Source organism: Carassius gibelio, chromosome B10 (genome assembly GCF_023724105.1).
Source record: "Carassius gibelio isolate Cgi1373 ecotype wild population from Czech Republic chromosome B10, carGib1.2-hapl.c, whole genome shotgun sequence".
Taxonomy (NCBI): domain Eukaryota; kingdom Metazoa; phylum Chordata; class Actinopteri; order Cypriniformes; family Cyprinidae; genus Carassius; species Carassius gibelio.
This window is the reverse complement of record NC_068405.1, coordinates 25,566,304-25,579,833: the sequence shown is the minus strand read 5'-3', so window position 1 is coordinate 25,579,833 and position 13,530 is coordinate 25,566,304. Positions and strand designations below refer to the sequence as shown.

The 13,530-nt window shown below is 33.6% G+C and overlaps 2 protein-coding genes across 3 annotated transcripts in view; one reads left to right on the top strand and one right to left on the bottom strand.

The window, feature by feature from the left end:
• Positions 1-11,554, bottom strand: part of LOC127966239 (adenomatous polyposis coli protein) — a 37,348-nt gene extending 25,794 nt beyond the window's left edge. The window contains exons 1-2 of one of the 2 annotated variants that reach the window (XM_052567100.1): positions 11,319-11,554; positions 4,332-4,484 (exon numbers count right to left, since the gene is read on the bottom strand). In XM_052567100.1, coding sequence (XP_052423060.1) covers positions 4,332-4,466 — 135 coding nt within the window. In that variant the 5' untranslated portion in view covers positions 4,467-4,484; positions 11,319-11,554. Of the gene's footprint in view, positions 1-4,331; positions 4,485-7,447; positions 7,596-11,318 lie in introns of those variants that run through there. The other variant, XM_052567101.1, reaches the window with a different exon arrangement.
• Positions 11,555-12,929: 1,375 nt separating this feature from the next.
• Positions 12,930-13,530, top strand: part of epb41l4a (erythrocyte membrane protein band 4.1 like 4A) — a 45,582-nt gene continuing 44,981 nt past the window's right edge. Inside the window, exon 1 of the mRNA XM_052568169.1 lies at positions 12,930-13,425. Within this exon, the coding sequence (XP_052424129.1) occupies positions 13,327-13,425 (99 nt within the window). The 5' untranslated portion in view covers positions 12,930-13,326. The remainder of the gene's footprint in view (positions 13,426-13,530) is intronic.

The following is a 13,530-nucleotide window of genomic DNA, read 5'->3' as shown; positions in this document are numbered from 1 at the left end:
GAATACAGAATAAAGTTTACTTCCTTTTTAATGATATTTTTATTAAATATTTATTTGTGAAAAATACTTTGTCATCCAAAGCACAAGTATGTTTATTTCACAAATATATTTTTAATTCATTGTCAAATGATTTCAAATGTCATAAAAATGTATGAACATTTTGTAAAAAATTATATCGGCACCCGCTTTCCAAGATATCAGAATCGGCTGTCAACAAAACAATATCGGACGACCACTATTAACAAGCCTCCAAAAGCTTTCATAGTTGTGGCTGCCAGATGTCCAGAGTTTAAATCCACCATAAAATTATACATTTTCCGTCCAGAGGTTTACTTAATCTTCCCAATCTGGCAACAATGCACGCTTTCTCTACATTAAGTAAAACACTGAAAACACTGCTTAGCAATCTTTACTGAGGTATTCTGCTCAAATAAATGAAAACAGCATGTTCCATTATTGTGCATTATTGTAAGTTCTTCCAAACCTGAATGAGTTTCTATCAACTTTTGAATACAAAAGAAATAATTTGAAGAATGTTGGTAACCAAACAGTTGCTGGTAGCCATTGATTTCCAATAGTATGGGGTAAAAATAATATGGAAGTCAATGAGGATATTCAACTTTTTGGTTACAAACATTCTTCAATTTTGGGGTGGACGTTCGCTTTAAGGCTATTGTTACTACAGCAGCCAGTTAATACAATAATTAGCCTTAGTTATGGAAAATATTTATGACTATTTATCTGAAACAGAAGCATGTTCGTGAACCAATCACTTCCCTGTAGATAGTTTATTGCACATTAAGAAAGTAAAACGTTGACTGAGAACCGTTCAGTAAAGCATACAGCAACCTAGTTGCTATTAAACATCAAAAACCATCTCTGATCTGTTCACGGTTAAAATAAACACTTACATCCTTTCCTCGCCATCATATTCACTGAACCAACCAAAAAAAGCCTCTCTTCTCCCTTAAGGGCTTCACCATGTATGAGCACATGGAGAGAAAATCATCTTCCGCTTCAAAGATTCCTGCTCAGCAACACCAATCTCACATCTTCAGAGCGACATAAATTCCCTTCAAGAGACGTTCAGACGTGTTAAACAGCACGAGATGTGACAGCGACCCGTTTCAGCCCAAAATATCGCCACATATCTTTCTCCTGAACTCGTTTGAACCTCGTCTTGAAATCGGGCAGGCAATCCGTGCTGACAGTCTCGCTCTAAAACTTGCACATTAGCCAACTTCTAATGTCTCAGCATGTTCATTTTGGGCCTTGAGTTCTTTCAAAAACCCTTTTCTGTCTTCCCTCCCGAGACTGCCAGGTCACATCCAGTTTCTTAATGCACACCTAGCAGGCTGCCGCTTCCACTTCAAAAGCCCGACTCAAAGAAGTGCCTGCGAATACTGCCTTTGGTGTCGGGAGCTGAGAGAAGAAAGGGCACTTAGTGGGAAATCAGTGGCGGAGGATGACATTTTTAGTCTTGAAAGCATGCAACATTAAAAGAGAGCCCAACTGTACAGCGTTCGGATGACAAAATGAGGCACTGAAGCTTTTAAATAAAAACCTTTTGAGGATGAACACAAATTGACTAAAGGTAGGAGGAAAACGGTCTAGTGATTTTTCAGATTAGCCGCGTTTCCACCGCAGGAACTTTACCCAGGAACTAGGGACTTTGGCCTGGTACTTGGTGTGTTTCCACCGCAGGAACCAGGAACTAAATAAAGTTCCGGGTAAAAAAATGCCCCTCAGAAAGTCCCTGCTGGTGAGGTGGTACTTTTTCAAAGTTCCGAAACTTTCGGGGGCGGGACTCTGGTGCTAAACATTCTGATTGGTCGAGTTCACGCAGCATTGGTTGTGTTCACCACCATTTATTCGGATCAACATTTTCAAAATATTACTGTTATTGTGTCATGAAATGTAATTTTAAAAGTATTTCAGGCAAGAATGTAGTTGTTTAAAACTCAAATCTGTGGTTTATTTATAAAGACAGCGCCTATTTAAAAATGTGTTTCGCCGATTTCTGCGACGGTGAGCTCCACGCAATCAGCGGGAGCTCAGTGATCATCTATCCGCCGAGGAGCAGCCTCACCTGGGATAGACCTTCTGATATGTGCCGCTGGCTCTGATGTCTCTTTAGTGGTTAAACATAACATATAATTCAGCTGCGGGGTAAATCTAACAGGTTTTCTTTGGTCTTTATTCAATTTATCTATATGTTAAAATGAAAATGAAAAAGGCAAGTCTATATGATATTTCGTTTCATTGCAATGGCTGTATATAACATTACACATATCCCTGAACTACATTTCTGCAGCAGTTATTATGTTTAAATGAAAATGAAAGGAGGCAGTGGTATTTGATATCCTATTTCGTTTTATTGTAAATATACTGAGGGGAAAATAACAGTAGCCAAAGCGATCTGAGTTCACGCAGCATTGGTTGAGTTCAACCACCATTTATTCGGATAATTTTTTAATATTACTGTTATTGTGTCATGAAATGTAATTTTAAAAGTATTTCAGGCGAGAATGTAGTTGTTTAAAACTCAAATCTATAGTTTATTTATAAAGACAGCGCCTATTTAAAAATGTATTTCGCCGATCTCGTAGACGGAGAGCTCCACTCGATCAGCGGGAGCTCAGTCCTCATGTATCCGCAGAGAGCAGCCTCATCTCGGACAGATCTTCTGATATGTGCCGCTGGCTCTGATGTCTCTTTAGTGGTTAAACATAACAATTCAGCTGCGGGGTAAATCTAACAGGTTTTCTTTGGTCTGTATTCAATTTATCTATATGTTAAAATGAAAATAAAAAAGGCAAATTTATATAATATTTCGTTTCATTGTAATGGCTGTATATATACACATATCCCTGAACTAAGTACATTTCTGCAGCTGTTATTATGCTTAAATGTCCAACGTCCAAAATCAGCATACCTTTTTTTTTTTTTTTTTTTTTTTAAATCAGCGGTACTCAGTAACGCGCAGACCTACGTCACCAGTCTATTTGCCTAATCTACCCGGTACTTTACACCGTGGTGGAAACGCAGAAAGCAACAGGTCTGGGGGAAAAAAAGTTCCTGGGAAAAAAAGTTCCTCGTACAAATGTTCCGGGTAATATCGGTGGAAACGCGGCAATTGTTGTAGACAGGGCCTAAAGTGCACCAAATGTTGAATATATAAAACAACGTTAATCGCCAGTTGACCGGTTATTTTAATAATTCTAACAATAAATGAAAAGTGATATGATTTAGCGCGATTATCAAAATTGGAAAGAATGCACCACATTATGTAAATTTATTAAATATCGGTTCATGTTAGTACAGATAATAATTTAAATATCGGTTGTAAACAAAAGAGAAACATTTCAAAGGAGAAGTTTCCTGGCAAAATAAAATAAAATATAAGCTCTATGGTCTAACATTTTAAATCGAAGAAAAACAACGGTAAATTAGTATTTTAATCATACTGTCTTTTAATATAAATTAATAATAGTAGTTATTATTATTATTATTATTATATTATAGTTTAATGTTATTATTTAAGATTATAGTTATTTTAGATATATTTAGTTTAAATAATATTATAAATCTATATATATACATTTTTATTTATTAAAAGTATTATTTTAATGCAATACTGTGGTTCAATATTGTTATAGTGATTTTTATTGATATTTTTTTTATTTGTACATAAAGTAATAATAATAAATCATTAAAATAACATTTAAATGTGTATTTCCCAATTTGTTTCTGCGTGTTTTCTTTATGAAACAATGCACATATGCAGTATATATATAAAATATAGACAGAAATATAAATTCTATAAGACAAAAAAGGGTTTTTGAAAGAACTCAAGGCCAAAAAAAACCCTGTAACAAGCATCTGAGCTGTTCCTATCATCTTACAGTCATCTTTTCATCTTTTGTGGAAACACAAGCACAAGATCTTTTCATGTGTTATTCGACGACATAAAATATATCAATAATTCCATATATACTTGTCTTGAAAATTAACAAGTGGCTTAATTAAAATTAGAATTAATTAAATAATTAAAATTAAATTAAGTAAATTAAATGAATTACAATTAATTAAAATTAGACTCCAGAGACTGGACTACAGAGGTTGTTAAAAATCATTTATATTTATGTTTATGCATTCATCACATCAAACTCGTCTACTCAATAGTGGCATAGTTCACAGCCAAAGGAACCAGGGTGATGCTAACTTACAGGTTGGCCTATTAAAATATACCATCACTGTGATGCTCTTTGAGTCAAGAAGCAGTAGGTTAACAGAGCTGGATTTTCAAGAATACAATTAGGCTGCTGTACCTTCATATTCGACGCCTCGGTCTCCAGTTTGTTGAGGTGGTTTGAGTTGTCCTCGAGCTCTTGTCTCAGGTTGGAGTTCTCCATCTTCAACGCCTCCACTTGCTTCAGCAGCTGATCATACGATGCTGCAGCCATCTTGGACTATCTCTTGACCTACAACATCCAAGAAGAGAGGAACGATCACGTGCGGTTCAGAGTGATGCTCGATTAAAACGGCTGAGGCCAAAATACAGACAGATGCACAAGGTTTATTCCTAGCACTTTTCTTACACAATGGTGATTCAAAGTGCTTTCAAAATATTTGAAATAATCGCTAGATCTGCATAAAACAGAAATAAAAAAATCAAAGGATGACTGATGCTTAGAAAATTGTAGCTAACAAAAATAACTGCAGAATCAGCAGTGACATGGTGATATAACAGTATTTTTTATTCACAAAACTGTTTTATATATATATATTGTGCAATTATATCCTTAGCTCATTCGGATTTTGGATATATATATATATATATATATATATATATATATATATATATATATATATAGACAAAAAATATAACATGCAGTGAAAAGAATTAAGTGCAAATTCAAAACATGATAAGAGGGTTAGGCTCGAGTGTTTCCTCTTGCATTGCTCTTTAAAAGCCAATTATGAGTGAGCATCATCTTCCCGAACTCTGATATCTGCCATATACTCAATGACCAGGTCATGACACTGTCCAAGAACACAATAACACGCGAGCCTCACATTGTGTGGATGGATGGCAGAGCCCATGCCGCTGGCCATTTTTACCCACGCACGCAGTGAGTCCAGTCAAGCAAACCATTCGGAGAGGAAAAGTGACGTGAATCAAGAGCGTGGAGCTGCGGTTATGAAGCTCCTATTCTTATCTCCATCCTGAAGTGAAGGCCTGATCAACCAAGTGGAAAAATCTATCAGCACATCACCACTAAATCACCACTGACATGCTAAAGATCAACAGCTAACCCCGTTCAGCATGACTCTAGATTTCTGTAACTGCATTTTAATGCATGCAATTGGGAAAAATATATATTTTAGCATTTTCTGAAGAACCTGTTTTCTGGTCCAGCAGGTGCCAATTGTGATTCTGATCACTTGGTAAATTAAAAGCACATCTCTCCTCAACAACACACTAGATTTGAGGAATCATTCCCAAGTGCTGCGAGACGATGCACAATTATTAAACCTCAATACTTAAGAGTCAAATGAGCAATGCAACTATGTGCGTTTGCCTTAAAAAACATAGTTTTGTTTTTCTGCCAAAATAACTATATGCAAATGATGCAAAGTGTTGCAACATTATCAAAATAAAGACTTTCTAGTCAAAACATGCAATGGTAAAAAGAACATATTGCATGAATAAGAAAAAACAACATCGAACTTTAACACTTATGAGCAATGTAATTATGTGCATTTTCCATTCAAAAACTAGTTTTCTGGCTAAATACCAAATTATTGGCAACTCAGCATTAGTAATATCAATGGAAAGTTATGTAAAATATTGCAGCTATCAAAATACAGATTTTCTAGCAGAATGGAGTAGGGAAAAACATAGAATGAAGATATTGCATGCATGCAAAAAAAAAAAGAAGTGAACTTAAATACTTAGGAGCAATGCAACTGTGCGCATTTTCCATCAGTTTCTTCCAAAATAAAAATTGCATAGGGAAAAAATATCAAAACGAAATGTGACTGCATGTTGTGAGCATTGCACAACATGCACAATAAACTGAATTCCTTCCATTCCACTTGATTATTAACCTGGTTTTATATTAACCCACGCCAACAGTCTACATTACAAGCAGCTCGTCAAAGTGTCAGGACTAATTACAGCTGTGTCCAATCAATGAGACTCCTCTATGGATCCTGCCACTGTTTCCAGGGCATCCACAGACATTAGGAAGCACAATTATCAAATAAAATGTAGAGATTCCTATTTGTCCGTGTATAACAGATTGGTCAGATTTCTGAAAGACATTAAATGCAGGAAATTCTGACAAAAATCTAGAACTTGAATGCCAAAAATTCAACCCAAAACCTCTGTGGTTTGCAAAGCACACATAATTACAAGAAGAGCTTGCCTTTATAAAGCAACATGACTAATTAACCAGCATGGATGCATATGATTTAATGCGCGCTTCAGGAACAGAAATCTGCTGACACACATCTGGTGACACACATTTTGTGAATAAACAAACGCCATTCAAGGAGAAATTTATGCATATGATGATGCATTTTATGCTTACAAATATTAATCTTGCCGAGTGCAGCTTCACAATTGATAATGCAATTAATAATATATATAAAAACCTCTCGCTGGCATGCAGACAGAGCAAAATGGTCGACATCTATTCAGCAAAAATGCTCGAGGTATGAGACGGAACCAAAAGGAAACTGGGAGGAGTGAAAAGAAGAAAGACTCATTAATATTTCAACAATTTCTTCAAAAAATACGATTGTGTGCACCTTCACACGTCTGCATTATTTCCCAACAGCAATCGTCTTCCAAATGTCCACCGTGCATGCATTTATTCACCAGCGGTGCAGTGTTGTGCATGCAACGCTTATGATGCATTAAAGCATCACCTCTTCTAAAATTCCCTGCAGTCAAGATGCCCTTCCCTCCGCGCACAAAGACACGGTGACCGACGACATCCCGGTCTCACATGCACCATCTAACCAAGCCAAAATGGTGTTTTGCACCAAAAAATCCAGCATTAAACATCTGCTTAATTCACTAAAAGGGCATTTCTTGCAAAAGCCCCACCATCTTGACGCGAGCAATTGCTGCTTACATTTAGAGAGGAATCCATGTGCATCGCTTTAAATAATCAGCCTGCTCGTGCATCTGTCCTCTCGCAGCACAAAAGAGGCTTTTTAAGCGTCCCGACGGTAAAGCATGAATCCCAATCGATGCACATCCCCCCACACCCTCTCAATTACCAGCCATCAAAACAAAAGGCTTATCGGCACCGCCTTGCTGTACCGCACAAGCGTGCTATTATTGCCTGCCATCCGCGCTGAATAGCTGGAACAGTAGATGACGCATCTGCACGCTTGCATGGAGAGATCAGGGCGTTAAACAGAGACTTACCCCATTCTGCACCAGTGACAGCCTCCATCCCAGCAACCCATCTACTGTGTCAGTTGCCGGAGAGCATCCAGCCAGCCCTGAGTCACATGGGCAAGGGCTCGGCCAATCAGAAGGCAGCCAGCCCAGGCCGGTGTTGGTGCAGTGGCTGATGGTGGCTGGCCAGATTTCTGCCCCACTGTACATCTGCTTCCCCTGACTGGCTTTAAAAGCTCTCGCCCCGGGCTTACGGGGTGCTGGAGATGCAGAGATGGGTCAAAACAGCTGAAGGTCACATGACCAGATTTACAATAACCGGGTCGATTTGACAGCCTAATTACGGAGCATATAGAAGATGTATGTTCAGTGCACTAAAGCAAAGTTTAAATGGACCAACATCTGAAAAACCATTAAACAACAATAATAAAGAGCAAGGTGATCTGTACAAACAACCCTCATTTATAAGATACGATGTCTGACATTGCATGTATATGTAGGTTGTTAAACAATAACTTTAATAATAATTTAATATGCATTTAATATTTGCATGCAATTAATAATTGAATAATGGCATATAATTAATAAGTATTTGCAATGTCAAACGTAATTAAGTTAAATTATTACATTTTTTTTTAATGAATAATTGAGTAATTAATTCAATTTGTATTTTTTTATTTATTACATTTATTTTTAATACAATGAATTATTTTTATGATTACATTTTTATTTAGAATGCTATAACTTTTTTTTAATTATAACATCTAATTTTAGAATGATTATTTACCTTTATAAATAATAAATTAATTATATTTAATCTGACTTCTAAATCTCTTCTTCCATTTATTACATTTTCCATGCAAGGTGCACAAGTAAATACACATATAACATTACATGCAATGCAATTATGCATTTAATTACAATATGCAATTGATAATTATATTGCATACAATAATTTGCCGTGTTTGGCATTTAATTATTAAAGGGAATTTAGAACGTATAATACAAAATAAAAAATTGAAGTTAATCAAGTTACAAAAGTTAACGTTTTAATTGTATAATTATGAATTACATTTAATAATTACCACGTGCATTTTACATTTACTCATATAATACTTTTATCCAATTTCCAAACCGACTTCCAAATGCCATTACAGAACAAAAACAATTCGTCCAATTTTTACATTTTCCATACAAGAAATGCACAAGTATACAGCGTTTCTATAATCTAAGCAAAGCCTAATCTATCCAACCACATTTCTAAAGTGCATTTACGTACTAAAAAAACCCTAATTTTAAAGACACAGTGTCTGACATTTCACATGATATACATGATTTTTACGTTTGATTTCCACCGAGATTTGTTCTGCTTGCGACGCCATTTGTATTTTCACAGCCAAAACAAAATGGGTTTCGTAAAACCCTCTAGTACACTATTAAACATCAGCTGCATACATCATGTCCAAATTCAGCGTATACAATAAACAAAAGTGCATCAATCTTAAACAAATAACATTTCTCGGTCCATAATCCGTACTATTCACTCACAGCGCCATTACTGTCCATTACTGTGCATTTACTGCTACTGTACAACTTTATCATTGCAATTACAGTCTCAGGAGCTCCTGAATAAGCCTTTGTGAATAATAAATCACGCTCTATAAGTGGCTGTGATTTGCGTTCTCAAACTGAGGCGGTGAATAGAAAACACGGACGGAGGGCTTTCTCTGAATCCGCTGGAAGTGTTGGTTTTTTCTCATGTAAATGAGCTTTGGGTCTTTGAGAGCTGAAAAATGGACATTGGCAGAGACTCTTGTTGGTCAGTCCTCTCTTGTGGAGCAATTCAATGGGAAACCGTCCGCACTTTTTCTTACTTGTGTGGGAAAACATTTTAAATAGAAGAGGAAAGACTCGTGTTTTGTGCCTTTTAGAAAAAAAAAACGTCAATCTATAATTTCCGTCTGTAAGAATCGCTGCTCATTTAGAGCCAATGAAGCGCACAACATATAGGATATAAACGTGATTGCACAACTATTTCAGTATGTGTTTGACCAAATCCACAGACAATGCTCACAAAAATAACACATGAAGCTATCGGTAAATATACCCCAAACAGGCCAAATCTAGATTAAATATTAATGAGGTTTTGTTACGTTCGTGCACATGAAAAGTAGCTTTAACTAACCTACTTTTGCCCAATTAAACCTCCATACGAATCCAGAAGAACATTAATAAAAGTTTTCAGTTCAGTTTTAGGAGATAAGACGTTCCTCCAGATTCATCTCAGAGGAAATGCGAACGCAAACTTAAAGGAACAGTCCATCACAAATTTAAATTCTGTCGTTATTTATTAATATGTACTTTATTTATTACACAGGGTTTCTGTAGGTTTTATAAAGGTACATTTAAAACTTTAAGCCACTTTTTAAGACCAAGTAAAGAAAATGTAAGAAATAAATTGAATGTCAATATGGCCTCGAAATGTAAATGTCTTGTATTCAACTTCCAACAGATCTCAATTACCTTTTAATTTAATTAAAACAAAACAAAAAAAGTCGAAATATTATTTAATTAAGATATATTTACGTAAGATAAGAAGTCTTGTTTTATTAGAAATTGATTTTAAAAAATGAGTTTGATGAAAAATACAAATAATATAATTTTAAATAATAAAAAAAAAAAGTTGACACCCCATGGATAAAAAATTGTGCTTAAATTAAGAATAAACTAAATTTTGTTTGATTTTTCAGAAAACTAGATTAGATCACGAGCAAATTCATCTTGTTTTAAGAATGTTTGTTTAGATATTTGTTTTAAAAAACAAAACATACAGAGGAAAACATTCATTATGTGCACTGCTTATAAGATTTAATGCCATGACCTTTTCATTTGATTTCTGATTAAATTTTATGCCAAAATTTGTGGAAGGACGAATAAAGACTTCTTAAGACCATGGAACACAAATGAACATTTTTTCAGTCAAATATTGCTCACTCTGTCTTTTCCATACAAAATACAATAAATAAGAAAGTTTTCAAATAAAAAAATATACCAGCAACAAAACGCAAAAGCATACAATATTCCTAACAATTCTGAAAAATCCAATACCAAATATCATAGCAAATTAAACTGACATTAATTAGTAATATCAAAACTGCTTGAATAGTTGGTGATTAGTTATAACGTCACTGATTTCTCATGATAGATCTTAAAAGTTAATGTGTTACTATGGTATTTTATTTATCCTGGAAATGCAAAATATATCATATATTCAAAAGATATAAATATACATTAAACTATTAAAATAAAATATAATGGAATAGAAATTAAATATTTTTAAATGAATAATATTGGAACATTTTTGCAAACAAGTTACAATAAAAAATATTTTAGTTTTTTACACAACACAAGTTATATAATTAATGTAAAAAATATACACAAAAATATATATATATATATAATAAAATATAAAAATAAAACTATAATTTAAATAATAATACAAATTATTGCTTGAATATCATTGAAAATTATAAACATAAATTATTAGAGAAAAAAGAGATAATGTTTGAGTGGAGTATATAGTTAACTATATAAATTGTAAGTTTTTAAACAGTATAGAGTAGTAAATATATGATATATGTGTGACATTCGCACTGACATGATTTTATTCAAAATTAATGAATGAGTGATCATTTCACAGCTGTTCTATAAACTCTTATTTACACATAAACAGACACTTACTCAGGCTTTAACTTGAGAAAACACTACTTGTTTTAAGAGCACACCATTTATAAACTCAATCAAAGCGTTATTAACAGAAATGTGTGTGTATTAACGCCTAAGTTATCTGAGATTGTGTTGTTTATATAAACACTAGTGAAGCTATTTAAAGTCTTACCTGCACAAACATTCGTCCTCTTACACTGAATAACTCCACTTTATCGCCCAAGCCGGAATAACTCCCGGGGATTCATATTGTTGGAGCTCAATAAACGGATATTTCTCGGGTTGTTGATGGTATCATGGGTTTGTTTGGAACTTTGTCTTCTTTTGTGTGAGTGATTTTCTGCTCTGTAGCTTTAGTCCCCGCGACGCTTCGCCATATTGTTAGGATCTGCGCATGCGCAGTGAGCTTCCTGCTCGAAGCGACACCATGCGGCAGGAGACAGAATTGCTTTATACTCTTTTTTTAAAAATCATAATGTATTTTATCATAAATTATTTATTTAAGATTTTTAAACAATTTGAATTTAAAATTGATTGAAGTATATTATTCACCATTATTTAATATTTAACATTATTTATATACATCTTATAATTAATTATTTTTTTTGTAAATAATTAATAGAGTTCGCACAGTTTGTTATAGTGTCATTTGGAAAGTAGAAATTAGAATAGAGCAACAATAAACTTTAATAGAGTATTTTGAACAGAATTCAGTGATATATAAAAGAGGTTTAGATATTTAATAGCAACGTTTCATACATTTATGTTACTCACACCAAGTTAAGAAGAACATAATGTATTTTATTATAAATTATTTATTAAGATTCAAAATTTTTAAACTATTTTTAAATTAAAATATTTGAATTTAATTTTGAATTTAATGGATTCAATTATATTATTCACCATTATTTAATTTTTAACATTATTTATATAAATCCTATAATTAATTATTTTTTTATAAATAACTAATAGAGTTTGCATAAATTATTATAATGTATTTTGGACAGAATAGAGCAACAATAGACTTTATGAAAGTGTTTTAAATGTTGAATAGAATTCAGTGATGTATTAAAAAATGTTTAGATATTTAGTAGCTTTTTTAGATAATATTCCAAACATGTATATTGCTCACACCAACTTTGGAAGAACATAATGTATTTTACTATTAATTATTTATTATGATTAAATTGGAATATAATTAACTATTATTTAATGTGTAACATTATTTATATAGATCCTATATTAAATTATTTGATTATAAATAATTAATAGTTTGCACAGTTTATTATAGTGCAATCTGAATAGTAGAAATAAGAATGGAGAAACAACAGACTTTATTAAAGTATTATGAATAAAATTCAGTAACTTCTAGAAGATATTCAGATATTTAGTAGCTTTTTATTGGTTCATACATAGCTCCCACCAAGTTAAGAAGAAAATAATATATTTTAATATTAATTATTTGTTTAAGATTTTTTTTTACTTTTTTGAAAACGAATTAAATTATATTATTCACAATTATTTAATATTAAATAAATAAATATTTAATTTAAATAATTGTAATTTAATTTAATTTAATTAATAAATTAATAACTAATTATTTAATTTAAATATGTTTAATTTAATTTAATTTAAATAAATATTTAATTTAAATAAATAAATAAATAAATAAATAAATAAATAAATAAATAAATAAATAAATAAATAAATAAATAAATAAATAAATTTTCTAGAGGAGAGGATGCGCTGAGTTTCCAACAGGTGGCAGGACAGTCTTGCTCATGAGACACTGATGTGTGCGCGTGCTCGAGGGAGGAGTCACACACATGAACAGCTCGAGCTGCTTGGCAACACACAGCGTGAATCCAAGTGAAACACGTTCAGTGAATCAGGAGGTTTTGATGGGACGCTCGGATCAGTCCAGCCCTGCACCACCAGCCGAGTCCCCTGCAGACCCGAAACTGAAGTCAAAGCTCGGGGATTCACTTCCAGCCTCGTCATGAGCCTCTCCACATAGACTTCAGACTTCAGATGGGACAGACATCAGGTGCATGAAGCCTCGAGCGGAGAACATGTAACAAAGAGCACAGGAGCCGGGTGATGGATTGTAACATCCCGAGCTCTCCATAAGCTCTTCACTTTCGATCAGGACTCTCTGTGGATCTTCAGTCTAGTTCAAGATGAGTTGTTTCTGTTCAGTCCAGGAGGAGTTTTACTGTGAGGTTCTGCTCCTGGATGAGTCCAAGCTGATTCTAACCACCCAGCACCAGGGAATAAAGGTAAAAGAGGCTTTTTAAAAGAATTATTTCAGTGTATATCCAGATGCTTTTCTTTCACCCACACAAAAGAACAATATAAAGTAATATCATGGTAATCCGATGTGC